The following is a 25465-nucleotide window of genomic DNA, read 5'->3' as shown; positions in this document are numbered from 1 at the left end:
GAAAATCACATAGGGATAAATTTAAACAGAAGCAAAAGACCCCCTACCCTGAAACTGTAAGACATTGATGGAAGAAATAGAGGAAAATGCAAATAAATGGAAAGATATTCGACACCATGGTTTAGAAGAATTAATATTGTTAAAATGACCATACAACTCCAAGAAATCTACACCTTCAAATTTCTCTTTCTGCAACTTCATTGTTAGTATATAGAAATAGGGCAGATTTCTATATGTTAATTTTGTATCCTCTAACTTTATTAATTGGTTTGTTACTTCTAATCGTTTTTTGGTGGAGTCTCTAGGATTTTCTTTTTTTTTTTCTTTAGGATTTTCTATGTAAAGTATCTTATGACCAGCAAATGGTGTCAGTTTCACTTCTTTACCAATATACATACATTTTATCTCTTTTCCTTATTTGATTGCTGTGGCTAGGACTTCCAGTATGTTGAATAAAAGTGATGAGAGTCTTGTTCCTAACCTTAGAGGAAAGCTGTTTTTCACCATTGAGTATGATGGTAGGTGTGGGTTTTTCCTATATGGCCTTTATTATGTTGAGGTATGTTTCCTTTAATACCATTTTAATAGCCAAGATGTAGTAGCAACCTAAGTGTCTATTGATAGATGAATTGATATACACACAATGGACTATTACACAACATAAAAAAGGTTGAGATTGCACCATTTAAGACAACATGATGGACCTAGAGGGCATGCTAAGTGAAATAAGTTAGACTGAGAAAGACAAATACTCTATGACTCCACTCAAAATGGACTCTAAAAAATGTGAATAAACAAATAGAGCTTTCCCAAATATATTATTTCATCCATAAATATTTTAGTATGTGTGTTAAAAATGTCAAGATTCTTAAATTTTATTATTATTTGTATTACCTTAAGTAATCTCTGCACCATGTAAGACTCAAACTTAGGACTCTGGCATGCTCTACTGACTTGAGCTAGCCAGGCATCCCTAAGACTCTTATATTAAAACACACACACACACACACACACACACACACAGCCAAGGCAATTAGACAAGAAGATGAAATAAAGATAATTTTGAAAAGGAAAAAATCTACATTGAAAAGGAAAAAATAAATTACCTCTATTTGCAGATGACATGATCTATATATAAAAAGCCCTAATGAATCCACTAAAAAACTATTAAAACCACTAAGTTAATTTAGTATTTTCATAAGGAAATTCATGCAGAGGTTCACATGGAAGTTCAAGAAAACAAGAATAGACAAAATATTTTTGAAAAAGAACAATGTTGGGGCAGCTCGGGTGGTTCAGAGGTTTAGTGCCACCTTCAGCCCAGGGTGTGATCCTGAAGACCTGGGATCGAGTCCCATGTCAGGCTCCCTGCATGAAGCCTTTTTCTCCCTCTGCCTGTGTCTCTGCCTGTGTGTGTGTGTGTGTTTGTGTGTGTGTGTGAGAGAGAGAGAGAGAGAGAGATAAATGAATAACATCTTTAAAAAAAAATAAAGAAAAAGAACAATGTTGGAAGACTCACAGTTCCTGACTTTAAAACTTAACTACAGAGCTACAGCTTTCAATTGAGACAGTGTGAGACAGGAATAAGGATAGGCAAATAGATTAGTGGAATAGAGAAAAAAAAATCTTGTTTATGGTCAATTGGTTTTTTTTACAATGACTGTAAGAAAATTCAATAGGAAAAGAACAGTTTTGCTGAGAAAACTGTATATCTGCATGGAAAAGAATGGAGGTGGACTCCCAACCTCACAGCATATCCAAAAATTAGCTCAAAATAGATGCAAGACCTAAATATAAGAGCTGTAGCTATAAAACTCATGGGGAAAAATCTCCATAACCCAGAATCAGGCAATGGTTTCCTAGGTGTGACCTTAAAAGCACAAGGAACAAAAGAAAAAAAGATAAATTTGGCATAGTCAAAATTTTAAAAATTTAGGCTTCTAACGACATTGGCAAGAAAATGAAAAGGCAATCCATAGAATTGCAAAATATTTGCAAATAATTTATTTGATAAAGGATATGTATCTAAAATATATAAAGTGTTACTATAATTCAATAATAAAAAGACAACCCATTTTTAAAAAAATGGCCAAAGGATCTGAATAGACATTTTTCAAAAGAAGATATCCAAATGGCCAATCAGCACATTACCCATTAGAGAAGTGCAAATCAAAACCACAATGAGATACCATTTCACACCCATTTAGATGCCTAGAATCAAAAAGATAGATAATAACAAGTAATAATGAAGACATGGAGAAATTGGAACCCTGAAACATTTCTGCCAAATGTCAAGTGGTACAGCCACTTTGGAAAACACTTTGATAGCTTCTTTATGAGCCACCAATCCACTTTAGGTACACATCCAAGAGAAATTAAAATATTATGTTCACACAGAATCTCATACCTGAACATTCATGGAAGCATTACTCATAATAGCCGAAAGGTAGAAACAATCCAAACAGTCCAACAACTGGGATAAATAAAATTGAGTATATGGATATACCATATGATATGGACATGGTAAATTCATATGGCATATGGATATGTACATATGATGGACAATTATATAATTATTGGGCAATAAAAATGAATAAAGGACTGATGCCTGGTTATAGGGATGAACCCTGAGAACATTATGCTAAGCAGGAGAAGCCAGTCAAAAAGGACTGTATGATTCTATTCATATGAAATACCTGAACAGGCAAATATATAAAAGAAAGTTGATTAGTTATTGCCTGGGACTGGGAGATATGGAGGTTTGGGTAGTGAACCCTAAAGAATGCAGAGGTGTTTTTGTGCAAGGAGAGTTCCTCATGCTCCACATCCTAAATAGCATTTAGTGATGTCAGTGTTTTGGATTTTCACCATTCTAATAAGTGTCTGGTTCTATATCACTGTTTTAATTTGCAGTTCCCTAATGACATGAGGTTGAGCATCTTTTCATGAGCTGATTTGTTATCTATATATCTTTTTTTGGTGCCTGTTTGGATCCTTTGTCCATTTTTAAAAATCAGGGTTTTGTTTTCTTATTGTTGAGTTTTAAGGTTTTTTTTTTAATATTTTGAATATTAGATTTTATCAGATACAAGTAATCTTGCAAATATTTTCTCCCAGACTATGGATTCCATTTTCGTTCTCTTAATAGTGACTTACAAAGCAGAAGTTTTTAATTTGAATGAAGCCCAATTTATCAAATTTTTCTTCCATGGATCATGTCTTTGGTGTTGTATCTAAAAAGTCATTGCTGGGATCCCTGGGTGGTGCAGCGGTTTGGCGCCTGCCTTTGGCCCAGGGCGTGATCCTGGAGACCCAGGATCGAATCCCACATCAGGCTCCCGGTGCATGGAGCCTGCTTCTCCCTCTGCCTGTGTCTCTGCCTCTCTCTCTCTCTGTGACTATCATAAATAAATAAAAATTTAAAAAAAAAATAATAAAAAATAAAAAGTCATTGCTAAACCAAAGGTCACCTACACTTGAGTCTTTCTGGCCAACGTTTAAGGAGCTTATTCTTTTCTTTATCCTTCTTCCATCAAAAATTTTAGTTGCATTATTTCTTTGTCAGAATATATATAACATGTATTATCCTTTAACCTTTATCTTCACGTGTTATCTTTTATCTACAATCAAATATATTAATGCTCACCATTAATCCTTTTGCCAATGTGTACTATATTCTAACATAGTAGTTGATAAAGTTCTATATGGCTAGATAGCATATATTTTAGGCTTTGCAAATCAGATGATCCCTGTTACAATAATTAACTCTGCTATTATAATCTGAAAGCAGTTATGGACACTAAATAATGAAATTCTCATTCTTATTTACAAAAACAGGTGATGAGCTGGATTTGGTACATAGGCCATAGTTTGCTGTCCTTTGCTATAGTAAATTTCTCATAAAAGGCTCCTCGATATAGTCTTTCCTGAGTTCTTTTTTTTTTAAGATTTATTTATTTATTTTAATGAGAGAGAGAACATGTGAGAGAGGGAGGGGCAGAGGGAGGAGGAGAGAAACCTCAGGCAGACTCCCCACTGAGTGCAAAGCCCAATGTGGGTGAGTGCAAAGCCCAATGTGGGGCTCAATCCCAGGACTCTGAGATCATGACCTGAGCTGAAATGAAGAGTCCAATAGCTAACTAACTAAGTCACCCAGGTGCCCCTCCTGAATTCTTAAACCTTTTTTTTTTCTGTGACTTTAGTACTGAAAGGAGAGCTTGGTTGGACATTTTTCCAGGTACCAGTAATCTCTCTCTCTATAATTAGATAGATAGATAGATAGATAGATAGATAGATAGATAGATATTCAGATCTACTTTTCTTTATGTGAAGCATTCTTAATACAGATTTAAATATTAGTTCTGTTTTGTTTTTCAACTTCAAGGACTCCAGTTATGTAAGAGTTGGATTTTGTCTGCCTTCCATTTCAATCACTTTCTCTCTCTCTTCTTTTTACTTATTCCACTTACAGTGTCTAAGTTGTTTTTCTACCTTTTTTAATGCCTCTTAAAATTTTTTAAAATTTAAATTCAGTTCATTAACATATAATGTATTATTGGTTTCAGAGGTAGAGGTCAGTGATTCATCAGCCTTATAACACCCAGTGCTCATTACATCATGTTCCCTCCTTAATGCCCAACACCCAATGATCCAATCTCCCCACCCCCCCTCCCTCTAGCAACCCTCAGTTTGTTTCCTATGAGTCTCTTATGATTTGTCTCCCTCTCTGATTTCATCTTGTTTTATTTTTTCCTCTCTTCCCCTATGAGCCTTTCTTTTGTTTCTTAAATTCCACATATGGGGGCACCTGGGTGGCTCAGCGGTTGAGCATCTGCCTTTGGCTCGGGACGTGATCGCAGAGTCATGGGATCAAGTCCCATATCTGGCTCCCTGCATGGAACCTGCTCTCCCTCTGCCTATGTCTCTGACTCTCTCTCTCTCTCTCTCTCTCTCTCTCTCTCTCATGAATAAATAAACAAAATCTTAAAAAAATAAATTCCACATATGAATGAGATCACATGATAATTTACTTTCTATGATTGACTTATTTTGCTTAGCATAATATCCTCTAGTTCCGTTGGCATCATTGCAAATGGCAAGATTTCATTTTTTGGATAGCTGAGTAGTATTCATTGGAGATATTCCAATGAATTCCAGGAGTATTCATTGGACCTTTTCTTTATCCATTCATCTGTCAATGGACATCTGGGCTCTTTCCATAGTTTGACTATTGGGGACATTGCTGCTATGAACTTTGGGGTGCAGGTGCCCCTTCAGATCACTACATTTGTATATTTGGGATAAATACCCAGGAGTGAAATTTCTGGGTCATAGGGTAGCTCTATTTTCAACTTTTTGAGGACCCTCCACACTGTTTTCCAGAGTGGCTGCACCAGTTTGCATTCCCACCAACAGTGTGAGAGGGTTGTCTTCTCTCTGCATCCTCCTGAACGTCTTGTCATTTCCTGACTTATTTTAGCCATTCTGACTGGCTTTGTTTTGTATTTCCCTGATGCTGAGTCATGTGGAGCATTTTTTAAAGATTTTATTTATTTATTCATGAGACACAGAGAGAGAGAGAGAGAGAGAGAGAGAGGCAAAGACATAGGCAGAGGGAGAATCAGGCTCCATTCAGGGAGCCCAGTGTGGGACTTGATCCCAGGACTCCAGGATCACACCCTGAGCCAAAGGCAGACGTTCAACTGCTGAGCCACCCAGGAATCCCAATGTGGAGCATTTTTTCATGCATTTGTTGGCCATTTGTATATCTTCTTTGGAGAAATGTCTGCTCATGGCTTCTGCCCATTTTTTGATCAGATTATTTGTTCTTTGGGTGTTAAATTTGATAAGATTTTTATAGATTTTGGATAGTAGACCTTTATCTGATATGTCATGTGCAGATATCTTCTCCCATTCTGTCAGTCGTCTTTTGGCTTTGTCAATTGTTTCCTTTGCTTTGCAAACACTTTTTATCTTGATGAAGTCCCAATAGTTTATTTTTGCCTTTGTTTCCCTTGTCTTTGGGGACATGTCTAATAAGAAGTTGTTGTGGCCTAGGTCACCAAGATTGCTGCCTGTTCTCCTCTAGGATTTTGATGGATTCCTGTCTTGCATTTAGTTAGGTCTTTCAACCGTTTTGAGTCTATTTTTGTGTATGGTGTGAGGAAATGGTCCAGTTTCATTCTTCTGCTTGTGGCTGTTAAATTTTCCCAACACCGTTTGTTGAAAAGACTGTCTTTTTTTCCATTGGATATTCTTTCCTGCTTTGTCAAAGATTAGTTGACCATAGAGTGGAGGGTCCATTTCTGGGTTCTCTGTTCTGTTCCATTGATCTATGTGCCCTGTTTTTGTGCATCTAAGACCATACTGTCTTGATGATTACAGCTTTGTAATAGAGCTTGAAGTCAGGAATTGTGATGCCACCAGTTTTGGTTTTCTTTTTCAACATTCCTTTGGCTATTCGGGGTCTTTTCTGGTCTTCAATGCCTTTTGTTAAATTTTTATTCACATATAATTTCCCACCAGTATATTTTAGTCTTCATTCCTTTATCATCATAGTTCATGTGCTGGTTTAGTCAACTGTTATTTCTTTTTTTTTTTTTTAATTTTTATTTATTTATGATAGTCACAGAGAGAGAGAGAGAGAGAGGCAGAGACACAGGCAGAGGGAGAAGCAGGCTCCATGCACCGGGAGCCCGATGTGGGATTCGATCCCGGGTCTCCAGGATTGCGCCCTGGGCCAAAGGCAGGCGCTAAACCGCTGCGCCACCCAGGGATCCCTCAACTGTTATTTCTATATGTGGTTCAATTTCTGTTCCTAGCTTATCAATTTATTTTAATTCTGGTATGGTGAATTATATTAGTTTATTAGTTTCAGGTATACAGTATAGTGATTCACCTAGTTTATGAATTTATAATTCAAGATTTTTCTTTCTCTTATCACCAAATGCTTGTTTGAGGATATTTAATTCAGTTTAGGATGTTAGTTTGCAGTTTTCTTTTGTGTTTGGTTTTTTTAAAGGGACTTTTATTAACTAAAATGCTTTGGTTTTTATTTTCTATTCTCTTATAGTAGCTCTGTATAAAGTCTGATTATATCTTTGAATTTTATGGACAGTTTGGCAGCTTGGGTTGGTTTGAAAGATCCCTAAAATAAAAGTTGGTGTATCTGGATATAAAGATTATTGGCTTCTCTTCTATTTCCTTTTTTAAGATTTGTTTATTTATTTGAGAGAGAGTGTGTGTGTAAGTGGGTGGTGGAGCAGTGGGAGAGAATCTTAAGCAGACTCCTCACTGAGCATGGAGCCTACCACAGGGCTCTATCCCAAGACCTTGAGATCATGACTTGAGCTGAAATCTGGAGTCAGATGCTTAACAGACTGAGTGATCCAGGCACCCTGTGTTCTATTTCTTTTTATATATGCTACTTTGTTGTCTCTGACATAGAGTAAGTATTGTTTCCAAAAACTCTGCTGGAAATCTGATTTTCTTTCCTTTATGAATAACATGCATTTTCTTGTTCTTATTGTTGTTTTGGTCAAGATCCCCAAAGTGTTTATTTTTAAGCCCAGTGCTTTTATTAATATAAATCCTAGTTGCTTTTATTTTTTAATCATTCTTAATTGTTTTTCCTAGGTATAAGCTATGCCTTTTCAGTATGTTGTTTCAAATTATTTTAGTTCATATATTGGTCTTGAATTACAGTTAATATTGATATCATTGTTCTGTTCAAAACACTTAGGTTTTCTTCTTCAGGATCTGCAACTATACATAAATTGGGTTTTCTTTGCCTATCTTTTATATTTGTCACTTACTTTTGAATTACTTTCTATCTCTTTTATTCTTTTTTTTCTATCTCTTTTATTCTTAAAAACCTATTTATCTCAAGGCCCTATCTATTGTTTATTCACAATTGTGATTTTTCTAATTTGGTTTATTTCTGATGTGACTTTTTATTTCTAGGTTTTTCCGGAGTTCTAGCTTGCTTATAAGTTTTAAATTATGATTTATATTGTTCTTTCATAACTTCTATCATTCTCTTATTTATTTTGCCTCATTTTGAGGTAGTAGGTATGTCAGCCAGTGTTCTAACAGAGAAACAGAACCAACAGAATTTATACATATATATGAGATTTATTTTAGGAAATTGATTTATATAATTGTGGGAACAGGCAACTCTGAAATCTTTAGGTCAGGCCAGCAGGGTAGAAATTCAGGCATGAGTTAATGCAGCAGTCTTGAAGCAGAATTTATTTTCTAGGAAACCTCCATTTTTTTCCAAGCACTTCCAACTGATGGAAGAGACCCCATCCACATTATCAAAGGTATTCTCTTTTACGTAAATTCAACTGATCGTAGATGTAAACCGCATCTATAGAATATCCTCACAGCAAAACCTATGTTTGATTAAATAACTGGGTGCTGTAATCTAGCCAAGTTGATATGTAAGACAAACCCACATATTTAGTCGTAGTTTTCATTTACTTATTAGGTATGTTCTTACAGAGACTGTTATTCTGCTTTGTATTTTCTTTTTTGTATAATAGCTGTGTGAAATTAGACTGTAATCCTTTTTCTGTTGCCTTATTTTTTTTACATGAAATTTATTTTCCTAATCTTTAAAGAGGGGTGAGTCAAAATAAATTTTCTAACTTCGTGGCTTTAGAGCTTTGTCTTCTGTTGTTGTTTTGTAAAGTGTCCAAAAATAAGGCTAATACTTTTTGAGATCTCCAGATTCTGTTTCCTTCTCTCATTCATCTGTAGTTTTTCTTTCCTTTGCCTTTATTATCCCACTCCAGCTCAATTGAAATTATTTTCCTTTCACTACAGAACCATGTCCTAGAAGGTATCTATAGGTCCTTGTTTTGGTATTCATAGATCCCAGGTTCTGTTATCCTTTCAAATATTATTATGGATCTCTTGGACTGACTTAAAAATTGAAAAGTACAACCACTGTTCTGGTTTAGAGTTGCTATTGTCTAAATGTCCTGCCATGGTTTCCAATGAATGCCTATCACTGATTTAAATATTCTTCTCTGCTAAGGTCTGCCATATTTGCTTTCTTTTGCTTCCCTATGCTGATACCCCATGAATCTGGTTGTTTTAGTTGGTTTGTTCCAGCCCACTTTTATTTTAGGATTTTGAGGAATACTTTGTCACTTAGTTTTATTGTTGACCTTGTCCAGTGCTGTTTTATTGTCTGTTTCATTGGTACTACCCTAGTTGTGCTTACTAGGGAATTTGACTAGATTGAAAAACTACATCACCACTAACTCTCCCCAGTTTGTTTTCTTTTGTAAATGCCTCTTTTCCCTTCTTTTTTGTATCCTTCCTTTTACTTTTTTCAGTTTTCTCTGTTATTTTATTAGCATCTTACACTAAAAACCAAGTTTATTCACTTTCAAACTACCCTATTTCTTTCATATATATATTTAAGGCTATAAATTTCATTTTAGGGACTAACATACTATATACTACAAGTTTTGAGAACATTGAATTTTTTTATTCTTTATTTATAAATATTTTGTAATTTGCATTGTGATTTCTCTTTTATCCTATAAATCATTCAGAAGTAAAGTTTGGGTTGTTTTTTGTTTTAAGAATTATAAATACCCTAAGAATTTTTTCTGGCTAACTTTATGAGAAATTCTGATTTTATTTTATTAATATCAAAGGCATAGTATGTGAGATAATTTTTTGAGATTGGGTAAGACTTCTTTTGTAAATATGATCAATTTTGGCAAATGTTCTATGTGAGATTGAAAAGAATGTATTTTATTTTATATTGGCTAATTTTGTAGGTTTATATATAGGATTATCTGTAGTTTGAGAAAAGTGTGTCAAACATCTACCACTATATTTGTGGCTTTGAAATTTTTTCCTGGTACTTCTATCAAATTTTGCCTTATATGATCTATAGGTTCAGTGCAATCCCTATTAAAATACCAACAGCGTTTTTCAAATAATACTAAAATTTGTGTAGAACCACAAAAGACCCCAAATAGCCAAAACAATGTTGAGAAAGAACAAAGATGGAGGTATCACAATCCCAGATTTCAAAATATGCTACGAAGTTGCAGCAACCAAAACAATATGATACTGGCACAAAAATAGACCCATAGATCAATGGAACAGAAAAGAAAGCCCAGAAATAAACTGATGAATATATGGTCAATTAATATCTGACAAAGGATACTGGAATATCCAATGGAAAAAAGACAATCTCTTCAACAAATGGTGCTAGAAAACTGGACAGCAATATGTAAAAGAATAAAACTGGACCATTTTCTCACACTATACACAAAAATAAACTCAACATGGATTAAACCTGAAACCATAAAAGTCCTGGAAGAGAGCACAGGCAGTAATTTCTCTGACATCAGCCTTAACATTTTCTAGATATGTCTCCTAGGCAAGGGAAACAAAAGTGTAAATAAACTATTAGAACTACATCAGAATAAAAAGCTTCTGCATCACAAAGCAAACTATCAACAGAACAAAAAGATAACCTACTGAATGGGAGAAGATATGTGCAAATGAGCTCTGATAAAGAGTTAATATCTAAATTATATAAAGAATTTATATAATTCAACACCAAAAGAACCCCACAAATAATCAAATAATCCAGTTAAAAAATAGGCAGAAGAGCAGAATAGACATTTTTCCAAAGAAGATAATACAGATGGCCAACAGAGACATGAAAAGATGTTCAAGATCATTAATCATCAGGGAAATGCAAATTGAAACCACAGTGAGAATATCATCTCACACCTGTCAGAAGGGCTAGAATAAAAAACAATACATAACAAGTGTTAGTGAGGATGTGGAGAAAAGGAATCTTTGTTCACTGTTGGTGGGAATGCAAAGTGGTGCAGTCACTGTGGAGAACAGTATAGAGGTTACTTTAAAAATTAAAAACAGAGAGGTACCTGGGTGGCTCAGTCAGTTTAAGCATCAGACACTTGGTTTGGGCTTAGGTCATGATCTCAGGGTCATGGAATTGAGCCCCATGTAGGGCTCTGTGCTCAGAATGGAGTCTGTTCGGGGATCCCTGGGTGGCTCAGTGGTTTGGCACCTGCCTTTGGCCCAGGGTGCCATCCTGGAGTCCCGGCATCGAGTCCCACGTCGGGCTCCTGGCATGGAGCCTGCTTCTCCCTCCTCCTGTGTCTCTCCCTCTCTCTCTCTCTCTCTCTCTCTCTCTCTCTCTCTCTCTCTATGTCTATCATAAGTAAATAAATAAATATTAAAAAAAAAGAATGGAGTCTGCTCAAGATTCTCTCCTGCCCTTTCCCCTGCTTAAGCTCTCTCTCTGTCAAATAAATAAATCTTTAAAAAAATTAAAAATAGAAATACTAAATACTATTTCTAAAAATAGAAATATGATTTAATAATTCCACTACTGGGTATTTACCCAAAGAAAATGAAAACACTAACTCAAGAAGATTAATGCACCCCTCTGTTTATTGCAGCATTACTGAAAACAGCTAAGATACAGAAGCAACCTAAGTATTTATCGATAGATGAATAGATAAGTAAGATTGCTTATCAACAGATGAATGGTTAAGGAATACACACACACACAGGAATATTACAGAGCCATACCAAAGGATGAGATCATGCGATCTGAAACAACCTGTGTGGAACTAGAGGGTATCTTAAGTGAAATAAGTCAGACTGAGAAAGACAAATACCATACGATTTCATTCACAAGTGGAACCTTAAAAAATAATAGCAATAACAAACGAATAAACAAAAAGCAGAATCAGACCCATAAATACAGAGAACAAACTGATGGTTGCTAGAGGAAAGGATAGTGGGTTGGGCAAAATGGGTGAATGGGTGTTCCAGTTATGAAATGAATAAATCAGGGGAATAAAAGACACAGCATAAGGGATAATAGTCAATGATATTGTAATAGCAATGTATCTTCACAGATGGTAGCTACAGTTGTGGTGAACGTGGCGTAATATAAAAATTTGTGAAATCACAATGTTGTATACATAAAACTATTGTAATGTTGTATGTCAACCATACTCAAAAAAATTTTTTTTTGCTCTATATATTTCAGGGCTATATCTTCTGGTGATTTTTCCCTCTTTTTTCTTCTTATACACTGTCATTAATCCTATAATTTCAAATTTATGAGATAGCTGGTATTATAATCGCCATTTTACAACTAAAAACACTGAAAAAGTGTTTATGTATATATATTTACATGAAACGTGTACATATGTGTATATACATAATTGTTACTATAAAGGTGATATTGGGTTCTAAACCTGGCTTAAGAAGAAGACAGGGGCACCTGGTGGCTCAGTTGGCTAAGTGTCCAACTCTTGATCTCAGCTCCAGTCTTGACTTTAGGATTGTGAGTTCAAGCCCCACATTGGGCTCCATGCTGGGCCTGGAGCTTCCTTAAGAAAGGAAGAGGACCAATGTTGAGACTAAGACTAATGATGTTAGAAAGTGGATCAGTATCCTTCAAAAGGGGAAAGAACTTATAAATGAAAGAATGTGGAAGAAGGAAAAAAAAAAGGATTAAGGAATAAGGAAAATGTGACTGATGGAAGTTAGTGTGGTAGAGTCAGGGATATGCAAAGAGTAGGACTTCAGAATTTACCATGACTTGTTATTAAGTGAAGGATCTTGTCTCACTCATTTTTCTTCATCCTTAGAATCTAGTGGAGTGCTAGTCACCTGCTAGACACTTGGTAGATTATTTTTGAAGTAAAATAAAATAAGAGTCTTATAGTTTCTGGGGGGGAGACATCTGAAGTGTCTTGGAAAAGTTACTTTTCCTTTGTCACATTACTTTGTACAGTTTTAAAGGAATTAAATTTTAGTTATTCTTTCTTTAATTGTAAGAACCCAGGAAATTGAGCCTTACATCAGAACACTGAGATAAAAATTTTGGATCAGATTTTTTTATTTGAACTATCTTACCTTCTTGTTTAGATTAAGTTAGAGTATGAAGGAACATCATTTTCTGAGTGGAGTGTGCCAGGAACTTGTTCTGTGAAAAATAAAAGGTAAGATTTTTGCCATGAATGTCAATATAATGTGTGTATTTACACATAAAAATGTATTCATATAGTGTGAACATTCAGATTCAAGGCTGTGATTGAATGTAAATTTCTTCCCATTGCATAGGTGTGAAAAAAAAGACAAAATCTCTTTGACAAAAGAAGTATTGTTATATTTTTTATTTTTCTAATTAACATACAATTAATGTTTTTAGGCTTAAAAAGTAGTAGGGGAGTTTTTACTAATCTTGTATGTCTCTATGCTTATTTCTCTTCCTGTTCTTTTTAAATACTAGTTCACCCAAGACAGAACTACGTTGTTTTTCTCCTGGTTTTCAGACTATAAGACCAATTGTTACGGGCCCAGTAAGTTGATTTTAATGATAATTATTACATCTTGCAAATTATTTCTCTACTACATTTTGTTTTACTTATTTGGGCTTTCAATCTGTTTTAAATAGTGTAAGTGTTAAGTATAAATAAGAGGTATTTTTCAATTATTGTCAATATGGCAATTTTCAGATATATCTCATAGCAGATTATAAGTTAGGAAATGATATGTGATTTTTACTTTAGCCTTTTTATCAATGAGCAAAGAAAGCCCCAGTTACCTACCATCTTAATGATAATAGTACTTTCTGCTGAGTGGGTGTCATGTCACATACCTTTATGACAGTTTCCTGGAATAAAGACCATTTCTGTTTCTAGCAAGTTTATTCTTAAATATTTTCTTTAATTCAAGAAAAAACATGTGAATGCAAATACACGAAAGTGATGTTGAATCTTTTCTTGTTTACAAAAAAAGAAAAAATTAAGCATTAAAAACATTGGCCCTTTACTAATTAGTAACAATTACTGGCCACATACCTCATAGCTGATATTCCCACACAGGTGTGTCTAAAGCCACTGCTATAGAGACTCCCTGTAATAAATCTTGTCTTTATTTTGGGACTTGTGCCTTCTTTTTAATTAATAATCTGTATTTTCAGAGAATAAGTAGAGTGATGTGGGAAAGACCAGATGAATATTAATTCATTTTTTTCAAAACTTGTTGATTAAAAAATATTTGAATTTGGCTTTTGAGTTTATGAATATCCGCCAGGTTCATGGACAGAATTTCTCAGCCAGTAAAGGCTTACTCCTTTTCCTTTTGTTGTATAATGGAAGCCCAAATGTGTAATATTATATAAAAATATGTACACACAAATATACACATGTATAAGAATATCTTTGTCATTTATGTAGAGTGCCATCAGATCTTATAACTTTTAAGAATGTATGTACATGCTGATCTCTGAAATACGCTCAAAAGCACTCAGATCCAGTAACCAAAAATGTCTCCAGGCATTGCCAATTTGTCTGTGGATAGTTCCCATATTTGTTTCCTGTGAACAAAATCATCTCTGATTCAGAACCATTAAAGAAAAAAATTAATTGAATTGTTTTGATGAATAAGGCTGTCTAGGAAAACTCACTATTTTCCTTTACACACTCAGAGAACACTTCTATTACCAGATGTGGTGTGCGGGTGTTGATTTCCGTACTATTTCTGACACCAGCTGAGTGTCCTACAGTTCAGAGTTCTGGCATTTTCTACATGGAGTCAACTTCACATCCCACAGGTTAAGGGCTCAGTTCCACAGGATTGCTCCACTTCAGATGTCAACTGCAAGTTCCAGTTTGTCACCTGACTGACTGGCTATGAATCCAGGTTCCCACCACCTTTTCCTCAGGTTCAATAATCTGCTAGCACAGCTCATAGAACTCAGGAAATCACACTTACCAGTTATAATAATAAAAGATATGATAAAGGATACAGTCAACAGCCAGAGAAGAGGTACAAGAGGCAAGGTCTAGAAGAGCCCTGAGCTCAGGAGATTCTGTCCCTGTGGAGTTGGGTTGTGTTACTCTGCCACCATGTGGATGTGTTTACCAACTGGGAAGCTCTCTGATTTTTATGAGGGCTTCATCATATAGGCATAATCAGTCATTTCAATCTTTAACTCATTTTCTGGTTTCTCTCCCGTCTCCAAAGGGTGGGAGGTTGAGCTAAAAGTTCCAAGCCTCTAATCATGGCTTAGCCTTTCTAGTGACCAGTGCCCATCCCAAAGCCCACCTAGAGTCGCCTCATTAGAACAAAAGGGAGCTCTATGTCAGACCCTCCTATCATTCAGGAGGTTATAAGAGTTGTAGGAGCTCTGCATCAGGCACCAGGATCAAAGGCCAAATATTAGCAGGAAATGGGTGCAAAGGCCATATGTACATGTTCTATTATTTCACAAAGACAAATATAACAGAAACAATAAGCTATCTAAATTTGTCACTCATGATAGTGAGTAGCTAAAGAATAGAACTAATATTATATGAATATTCATTAGTTCTATTCAGAAATTTGTTCATTATACTTCTTCTGATCTTAGATAATTTAGTTCCTCTGTGACTTTTATGCCAGTATCCAAATTTGTGTTTATTTTACAGTTACCATTATATATCATAGTTGATTTTCCATTTTCTTTCAGGATTCAGAAGAAGAACGTAATTTGTCTGTGGATAGTTCCCATATTTGTTTCCTGTGGTATTATAAAGTTATGTAAGTAATGTAATATTGAATACAAGGATAATTAGTGCTTTTTAAGAGTATTTAGCTTTGGATGCCTGGGTGGCTCAGTCAATTGAGTGTCTGCTTTCAGCTCAAGTCATGATCCTCGTCATGGGTCCTGGGATGGGTCCTGGGATCCTGGGATGCCGCCCAGGATAAAGCTCCCTGCTCAGTGAGGAGTCTGCTTCTCCCTCTGTCCTCTGCCTGCCCCCTGCTCATGCTCTCTCTCTCTCTCAAATAAACAAATAAAATTTGTTTAAATTTTTAAATTTAAAAAGCGAGTATTTAGCTTTATATTAACTAAACTACAAATTGATTATCTGGATTATAATTTCCATATAAGCTTTTCATTCACCAATCAAGATATCCTCAAATAAGATGCTAATCTAATATTGGGGAACAAACAATAAAAACAATAGCAACAACTATTTGAACATATGTTTCTAATGTTCAGACTTTATGTAAATTATCTCTTACTTTTCATAACAGACACACAAATGTAATTATTATTATCTTTATTTTATAAACAAGGAAATGTGAGCTTGGATAGGTTAAATAATTTGGATAAAAATACACAGCTACTAAAAGATAGCATTGGGATTTGACTGGTTTTTCAGACTACTGGGCTCTTTGATTTCCATCATATACATCCTGTTCCCAAAGGATGCTCTTTGTTTTGGATAGTTTCTCAAACCCATTTGAACATGAGTGTGAATAAAATGAAACTAATACCAATGTATTCATCACACAAGTCAAGAACTAAAACATTACAGTACCCTAAAATCTGCTACTTAGAAATGCAGAATCTGGGGCCTACTTCCTGATCTCCTAAATCACTATCTGCATTTTAACAAGATCCTGTAGTCACTGTATGTATATTATTGCTTAGGATGCACCACTCTGATGCACATAAATGAAAGTTCCTCTAGGATATGACCTTTTGACTAAAAGTAGAATATACATTTGTTCAACTTTACTAGGAAATGCCTAAATGCTTTTTGAAAAGATAGTTCAAATCTGAACCTCCACCAGCAGTTGATGGAAACTCTCATTGTGCTACATCCTCACTAACACTTAATATAATCTGATTTTTTAGTTTGTCAATCTAGTAAGTGTGAAATTGTGCCATTGTGCTTCCAATTTGCATTTCCTTGATTACTTTGGTGCATATAGTCAGTTATTAATGAGGAATTTTTTTTTCCCTCTGTGTTAAATGAAATGTTTACCCATTTTTTAGTTATTTTAAGTTTCATAATAATTTATATGATTTCATTACATTTTTTAAAGAATTTGTTTATTTATTCATGAGAGACACAAAGAGAAAAATGAGTGGGAAATATCAGAAAGGGAGACAGCACATGAGAGACTCCTAACTCTGGGAAATGAACTAGGGGTGGTGGAAGGGGAGGGGGGAGGTGGGCGGGGGTGGGGGTGACTGGGTGACAGGCACTGGTGGGGGGGCACTTGATGGGATGAGCACTGGGTGTTATTCTATATGTTGGCAAATTGAACACCAATAAAAAATAAATTTATAAAAAAAAAAAAGAGAGACACAAAGAGAGAGAGATGCAGAGACACAGACAGAGGGAGAAGCAGACTCCATGCAGGGAGCCCGACATGGGACTCGAGGATCACGCCCTGGGCTGAAGGCAGGTGCTAAACCAATGAGCCACCCAGGGATCCCTGATTTCATTACATTTTAATTACTAGGACATTATCTTTACATTTCAACATATATATTGAAAGGATTTTATCCCAGTTTAGGCAGCTTTTCCCTTCTCATGAGCTCTATTGATAACTGGCATCCTTAGTATTGTAGGCGAATTTATCAGCTCTTACCTTAATGGGTTTGTGAATTTTTAGATCATTTTAAGAAATGGGTTGTTTTCCAAAAGTCCACATAATTTTGACTTCTACAGTTAAGTCCTTAATTCATCTGGAATTAGTTTTTGTATATACTTTGAGATAGGGATCCAATTTTATGTTTTTGATGTGAATAATTAATTTTATCAGACCCAATTATTGAAAAATATATTTACCCATAATGCCTACTTTGTCATAGATCAGTTTTCATGCATGTAGGTTTCTTCCCAGCTGGCTATTCTGTTCAGCTGATCTGTTTGTGTACTTAAATAACTACATTATCTTTATTACTATGATCTCATTTTGCAAATCTTGATAAGGGACAGTGCTAGTACCTGCATCATTCTGACCTCAACTCTTGTTCTTACTCAGGAGTATCCTAGCTATATATTAGGCCTATTTTAACTCCGTATGAATTTTTAGAATTGATTTGTCAAATTCCACAAAAAATAAACTCTAGTAGGGATTTTTATAATTTGTCTAAATATTTAAATCAAATTGGAGAGTCTTTTAACTCAAGAGTAATATATAACCTTCCATTTATTTAGGTCTTCTTACATGTCTACCAATAAAATTTAATAGTTTTTCATAAAAGTACCGAGACATTTTTATTAGACTTATTCTGAGATGCTTTATAATTTTGTTACTATTATACTCAATTTTTTAAAGTTGCATTTTTCTAACCAGAACTTCCTGTTGTATAGAACACAACTTGTTTTTGGATATTGATTTTTGTATTCAACAACCTTGCTAAATTCTTACATTAATTCTAATAATTTATTTATATATTCTCTTGGAATTTTTGCAAATCATCACCTGCAAATAACGGTGGTTTTGTTTATCCCTTTCCAGTAACTATGCCTTTTGTTTCTTTCATTCTTACTACATGGCTAGAATATTCAGTATTCTTACTGTATGGCTAGAAGGGTGAAAACAGGCCTCCTTATCATATTCCTGATCTTAAAAGGGAGACTCTTATTTTCCACTATTTTGTAGAATATTTGTTATAGATATTATGAATTATGAATATTATTAATTAACCTTTACCCAGTTAAGGAAGTTCCCTTTTATTCCAAGTTGGTAGTGAATTTTTCTTATGACTCAGTGCTGAAATTTATTAAAAGATTTTCTGCTTGCACTTAAAAGTTTATATGGTTTTCCTGTTTTACTATGTTAATGATGAAAAATAGTTATTAATATTCCTACATTAAACTAACCTTGTGTTTCTAGAATAAGCCAACTTGGTCTTGATGAATTCTCTTTCATATACATTGATAGATTTTGTTTGCTAATATTCTGTTGAGATTTTCATATGAGTATATGAATACTCATAGTGACATTGGCCTATGGTTTTACTTCCATTATACAACCATTTTCCACATTTGCTATGGAGGGAGACTGTGCTAGACTCACAACATAAAATAGGAGTAGTCATTTTTTTCCATTCTGAGAGATTTTGTGTAAGATTGAACTACGTGTTCCTTGAGCATTTGATGGAAACTTGCATGGAAGTTTACTTAGATCTGTTGTGTGTGTGTGTGTATGTACATGTATGTGTGTGTAGAAGGATTTCTTAAGTGTTAATTCAACCTTTTAATGGTCATAGAATTCTAATTCTTGTAAAATCCATTTTTGTAAGTAGTATTTTTCTAGAAATTTATCCATGTCTTCAGTTAGTAATTTTAGTATCAACTTTAATATAAAGTTGTCTGTACTATCCTTCTATATATTTTAGTCTCTGAGGTAGTTGTAGTTATGCTTCTGTTTTAACTTTTCTAATAATTTTATTTGTGCCTTCCTTTGTTTCCATGTCCTTGTGGTATTTCTATTTTGTTACTTTTTTTCAGAGAACTCTTTTGGCTTTGTTGAGCTTTTCTATTGCAATCTATTTTATCTCAACTCATACATTCCCTTATTTTTGTCTCTGAATTTGTTTTTCTAAAACTTAAGTTGGCTATTTATTCCATTAGGCTTGAGGGTTTTTTTTCTAATGTGTACGTTTAAGGCAATCAGTTTCCTTCTAAGCACCTTCATAACTGCTTCAAGTATTATGAATACCTCCTAATTGTGATTCTTTTTGTTATTGCTCAGAAATAATTCTCTAATCCCTGCTATAATTTGTTTGACCAATGAGTTGTTTAGAAATGCATTTTTTAGGGGCACCTGGGTGGCTTAAGTTAGTTGAGTGTCTGCCTTCAGCTCAGGTCATGATCCCAGGGTCCTGGAGTCCAGGACAGGCTCCCTGCTCAGCGGGGAATCTGTGTCTCCTTCTCTGTTACTCTTCCTGCTTGGGCTGTCTCTCTCTCCCTCTTTCTCTCTGTGTCAAATAAAATCTTGAGATCTTAAAAAGAAAGAAATGGACTTTTCAATTTACAAACACAAGAGAATTTTTAATTACTGTTTTTTAATTACAACCTAATTATATTGTGATCAGGGAAGGGCCAGAGTCTAATTTTTGGCCTAGCATGTAATCAGTTTTTATAAATGTCCCATGCATACCTAAAGAAAATTGTTTTCCTTGTTGGGTCAAATACTGTATCCACAATTGTATTCAAGTTTGTTATACGAATTGTTCAGATCTTCTGTGTACTTATTTGACTCATTGTCAGTTTGATCTATCAATTAATGAGAGGGCTCTGCTCACATGTCCCACTATTATGGTAGATATGTCACTTTTCCTTGTAGATACCTAAGTTTTTATATTATTTTTTGAGGATATCTTTTAGGTGTATGTAACTTCAGAATTATTGAGCCTTTTTAAAGAATTGAAACTTTATTTGTAGTGACCTTGCTTGTCACTTGTCACACTTTTTATTTTTTGCTTTATGTTTTGTTTTGTCTTATTCATGGGCCTTAATCCATTGATTTTCAAGTTTTCTTATAAACTTATATTTTAAATGTTTCCATTATGAATGCTGTGAAACTAGATTTGCTATGTTTTCTAGTATGATGATCTTTGGTTTTTAATTGGGCAATTTAGTGCATTTATCTTTACTGTGGTTACTTAAGTACTTAAATTTATATCCATGATGAGATAAATGTACTTTCCATTTACCTGCTTAAAACCCTTTACATCTTCAAAATGTTTTAATCCTGATCAGACTTGGTCAATATTTTCATTCCAATCAGTTCCTTTCTCCTTTTTTCTTGACTTTATTTTTTTCCTGATTCAATTTTCCTTCATGCTTATTTAGAAATCATGAATTGTATGTCTATCTTACATGATACTTCAGTAATTTTAACATGTATCAAGTCTAAATTTAATCAATACATTTATTCTTCTCTCAACACAAGAATATTTAGAATAATTTTATATTATACCTCTTTCAACTTCTATGCCATTGTATTCTGTATTTTCGTTCTAGTTTATTTTAATACTCTCAAATTTGACATTATTATTACTGTGTTTTACCTCTATATAAGGATTTCTCCGATCTGTCATACTGAGTTTACTTCTGCCTGAAATACTTCATTTAGAATTTCAATTAGTGAAGTAATCTGTCAATGGTAAATACTCAGCTTTTGTTTGTCATAAAAATTTTTATTAAATTTAATTCCTGAAAGACAGTTTTGATGGATAAATAATTCTAGTTTCCTTGTTATTTTCTCTCAGATTATAAAGACATTTTACCACTTTGATATTATTATTCCTGAGGAGATAGTTACATTTCCTTTGTAGATTATCTTTTTTTTTTCCCATGTGTGCTTTTGAGATATTCCACATTTGCTAAAAATTTGCTAAATTGCCATGATTTGTGTTTGGGATTGACAACTACATATACCTATACAATCATCACATAAAACAATATATAGAATATTTCAACCTTCTCAGAAAGTTTCCTTTTACAGACAATCTCTTACCCTTAGAGGCAGCCACTGTTCTGATTTATATCATCATAATTTAGTTTTCCAATTCTTGAACTCCATATAAATGTAATTATAATTTATGTACTCTTCTGTATCTGGTTTCTTTTTTAACTTATTTATTTATTTATTAGTTTTTGAGAGAGAGAGCGAGAGAGAACACACATGGGCAAGCCTTCATGTGAGCAGAGGGAGGAGGGGCAGGGGGAGAGGAAAGAGAGAATCCTAAGCAGGCTCCATGCTCAGCTTGGCTCAGAGCCTGACATGGGGCTTGGTCTCATCACTGTGAGATCATGACCTAAGAGGAAACAACAGCCAGACACTTAACCATCTGAGCCACCCAGACACCCCTGTATCTGGCTCATCTTCCATATAAGACTTTTGAGACAAATTCATGTTGTATGTTTCAGTAGTTTGTTCCTTTTTGTTTTTAAATAGAATCAGTATATAATTATATCTCAATTTGTTTATTCATTCTTCTTTGTTGTTGCACATTTGGGTTTTATCCAGTTTAGGGCTTTTATGAAGGGAGTTCCTGTGTACATTTTTGTACAAGTCTTTTTGCAGACATAAATTTTCATTTCTTTTTCATGAGTAGAATTTCTGGATCATGAATTGGCAAATATTAAACTTTTTAAGAAAAAGCCAAATCACTTCCAAAGCAATTACTTACCAGCAATGTATGAGCATTCCAATTGCTCCATATTTTTGTCAATATTTAGTGTTTTCATTATAATGGTAATTAAATTGTATGGTTTTTTATTTCAATTTTTAATTTAAATTTTAGTTAGTTAACATATATGATAATATTGTTTCCAGGTGTAGAATTTAGTGATTCATCACTTACATGTAATACCCAGTGCTCATCACAAGTGCACTCCTTAATACCCATCACCCATTTAGCCCATCCTCCACCCACCTCTCCTGCAGCAACCCTCAATTTGTTATCTGTAGTTAAGAGTCTTATGGTTTGCTTTCCTCTCTCTTTTTTTCCCTCACCCTATGTTGGTCTGCTTTGTTTCTTAAATTCCACATATGAGTGAAATCATACAGTATTCGTCTTTCTCTGACTGACTTGTTTTGCTTAGTACAATGCACTCTAGCTCTATATACATTGTTACAAATAGCAAGATTTTATTCTTTTTGATGGCTGAATAAATACAGAATCTTTATCCATTCATCAATTGATGGACATTTGTGCTCTTTCCATAGTTTGGCTATTGTTAATAATACTGCTATAAACATCAGGGGTATGTGCCCTTCAAATTTATATTTTTGTGTTTTTTGGGTAAATACTTAGTAGTGCAATTTCTGAGACATAGGGTAGTTCTATTTTTAACTTTTTGAGGAAACTCCATACTATTTTCAAGTGGCTGCTCCAGTTTGCATTCCCACTCACAGTGTAAGGGATTCCCCTTTCTACCCATCCTCCCCAACATCTGTTGTCTCCTGCATTGTTAATTTTAGCTGTTCTGACAGGTATGAGATGGTATATTTCATTGTGGTTTTGATTTGTATTTCCCTGATGATGCATGATGTTGGGCATCTTTCCATTTGTCTGTTAGCCATCTGTATGGCTTCCTTGGAAAAATGTCTGTTCATATCTTCTGCCCATTTCTTAACTGGATTATTTATTTTTCAGTGTTGAGTTTGAAAAGTTCCTTAAAGATTTTGTTTGGCTACTAACCCTTTATCAGATATGTCATTTGTAAATATCTTCTCCTATTCTGTAGATTGTCTTTCAGTTTTCTTTACTGTTTCTGTCACTGTACAGAAGCTTTTTATCTTGAAGAAGTCCCAGCTGTTGTTTATATTTGCATTTCCTTGATAACTAATGATGTTGAGTATATTTTCATGAGCTTATTGGACACTCCCAAAAAGCCTTTTGCAAATTATATGTTTAAGTCTTTTATCTAGTTTTTGATTGGATTATTTGTCCTTTTACCATTCATTAATTTGTAGTATTTCTTGATACAAGTCATATGTCAGATATATGTTTTGTGAATACTGGCTATTTGGGGTCTTTTTTTGCTCCATACACATTTTAGAATTGTTTTTTTGTCTTTCTGTGAAAAAAAAAATACCACTGGAAATTTGATAGGGATTTTATTGAATCTATACGTTTTGGGTAGTATGAATACTGTGACAATATTAACTCTCTTGATCCATGGACATAGGATACATTTCCATTTATTTGGGTCACCTTCAATTTCTTTTTATCAATGCCATAGTTTTGGTATATAGATCCTTCACTTCCTTGGTTAAACTTATTACTAAGTATTTTATTGTTTTTGATGCCATTATAAATGGAATTGTTTTCTTCCTTTTTTTCAGATTGTTTATTGTAGTGTATAGAAACAACTGATTTCTGCATGTTGATTTTATATGCTTCAACTTTACTGAATTTGTTGATTACTTCTAACATTTTCTTGGTGGAATCTTTAGAATTTTCTATATACAAGTCCATATCAGCAAGCAGAGATAATTTTCCTACTTCCTTTCTGATTTGGATGCCTTTCATTTTTCTTACCTGATTGCTCTGGTTAGGATTTCCTATACTGCATTGAGTAGGAGTGGTGAGAGTGGAATTCTGGTCTTGTTCTTGATCTTAGAGGAAAATTTTCCACCTTTCACCATTGGCTATAATGTAGCTATGGGCTTGTCATATATTACCTTATTATGTTGAGGTGTGATCTCTCTATACCCAATTTGTTGAGTTTTTATTAAGAAAGGATGTTGTATTTTGTCAAATATTTTTCTGCATGTTTTGAGATGATTGTATGATTTTTGCCTTTCATTCTATTAATGTAGTGTATCATAGTTATTGATTTGTATACGTTGAACCATCCTTTCACCCCAGAAATAAATCTCACTTGATCATCGTGTATGATCCTTTCAATATGCTGTTGGATTCAGTTTACTAGTATGTTGTTGAGAATTTTTGCATCTATTCATCATCATTTCTTGTAGTGTTCTTTCCTAACTTTTATTTCAGGGTAATGCTGGCCTTATGAAATGAGTTTGAGAGTTTTCTCCTCTTCAGTTTTATTGGAAGAGTTTGAAAAGTATTGTCATTAATTCTTCTTGAAATAGTTGATAGACTTTACTAGTGAAGCCATCTATTCCTGGGCTTTTCTTTGATAAAAAAATGTGTGCTTACGGATTCATTCCCATGACTCATATTAGTCTGTCAAATGTTCTACTTTCTCCTGATTTAGTCTCAGTAGATGATATCTTTTTAGTAACTTTTTAAAAAGATAGATTTATTTGTTTTTTTGTTTGTTTGTTTGTTTGTTTGAAAGAGAGAGAGAACACAAGCACACGGAGGGAGAGGGAGACAGAGAAGAGACACTCTGCTGAGCAAGGAGCCCGATGTAGGACTTGATCCCAGAACCCCAGGATCATGACCTTAGCCAAAGGCAGATACTTAACTGACTGAACCACCTTCGTACCCCTCTTTTTTGGAATTTCTTTCTTTCTTCTAGATTGTCAAATATATTGGTCTATAATTGTTCATAGTAGTCTCTTATGTAGTCATCTGCATTTCTGTAGAATTTGTAGTAATGTCTTCACTTTAATTCCTGATTTTAATAGTTTGAGTAATCTTTTTCCTTAATCTAGTTAAAGTTTCACTACTTTTGTTTATCTTTTCAAAAAATAGTTCTTAGTTTTGTTGATCTTTTCTATGGTTTTCTGGTCTCCATTTATTTCTGCTCTGATCTTTGTTATTTCCATTTTTCTGCTAACTTTGGACTTAACTTATTTTTCTTTTTCTGGTTCATTGAGGTATAAAGTTAGGTTGATTATTTGAGATCTTTCTTTTTTTCTTAATGTGGGTATTTACCACTATAAATGCCCCTTCTTAAACTGTTTTTCTGCATCTCACAAGTTTGTTGTGTTTTGCTTCAAGATATTTATTGACTTTTCTTTTAATTTCATCTTTGACCTATTAGTTGTTCAGTGTGTTGTTTAATGTCCATGTATTTGTGAATTTTCCAGTTTTCCTCCTGTTATTGATCTAGTTTCATACTCTTATGGTCATAAAAGATACTTGGTATAATTTCAATATTTTAAAATTTACTGAGACATGTTTTTTTTTTTTAACCTGACATTTGAT

The 25465-nt window shown here is 34.1% G+C and overlaps 1 protein-coding gene across 6 annotated transcripts in view; it reads left to right on the top strand.

The window, feature by feature from the left end:
• CATSPERE (catsper channel auxiliary subunit epsilon) overlaps positions 1–25465 on the top strand; it is a 198482-nt gene that overhangs the window by 10427 nt on the left and 162590 nt on the right. For all 6 annotated transcript variants that reach the window (XM_077901387.1, XM_077901389.1, XM_077901386.1 and 3 more), the window contains exons 3-5: positions 12955–13028; positions 13319–13388; positions 15542–15612. In XM_077901387.1, coding sequence (XP_077757513.1) covers positions 12955–13028; positions 13319–13388; positions 15542–15612 — 215 coding nt within the window. The remainder of the gene's footprint in view (positions 1–12954; positions 13029–13318; positions 13389–15541; positions 15613–25465) is intronic.

Source organism: Canis aureus, chromosome 6 (assembly GCF_053574225.1).
Source record: "Canis aureus isolate CA01 chromosome 6, VMU_Caureus_v.1.0, whole genome shotgun sequence".
In the NCBI taxonomy this organism is placed as follows: domain Eukaryota; kingdom Metazoa; phylum Chordata; class Mammalia; order Carnivora; family Canidae; genus Canis; species Canis aureus.
Note: the sequence above shows the minus strand (reverse complement) of the source record. Positions and strands in the feature narration are given on the sequence as shown.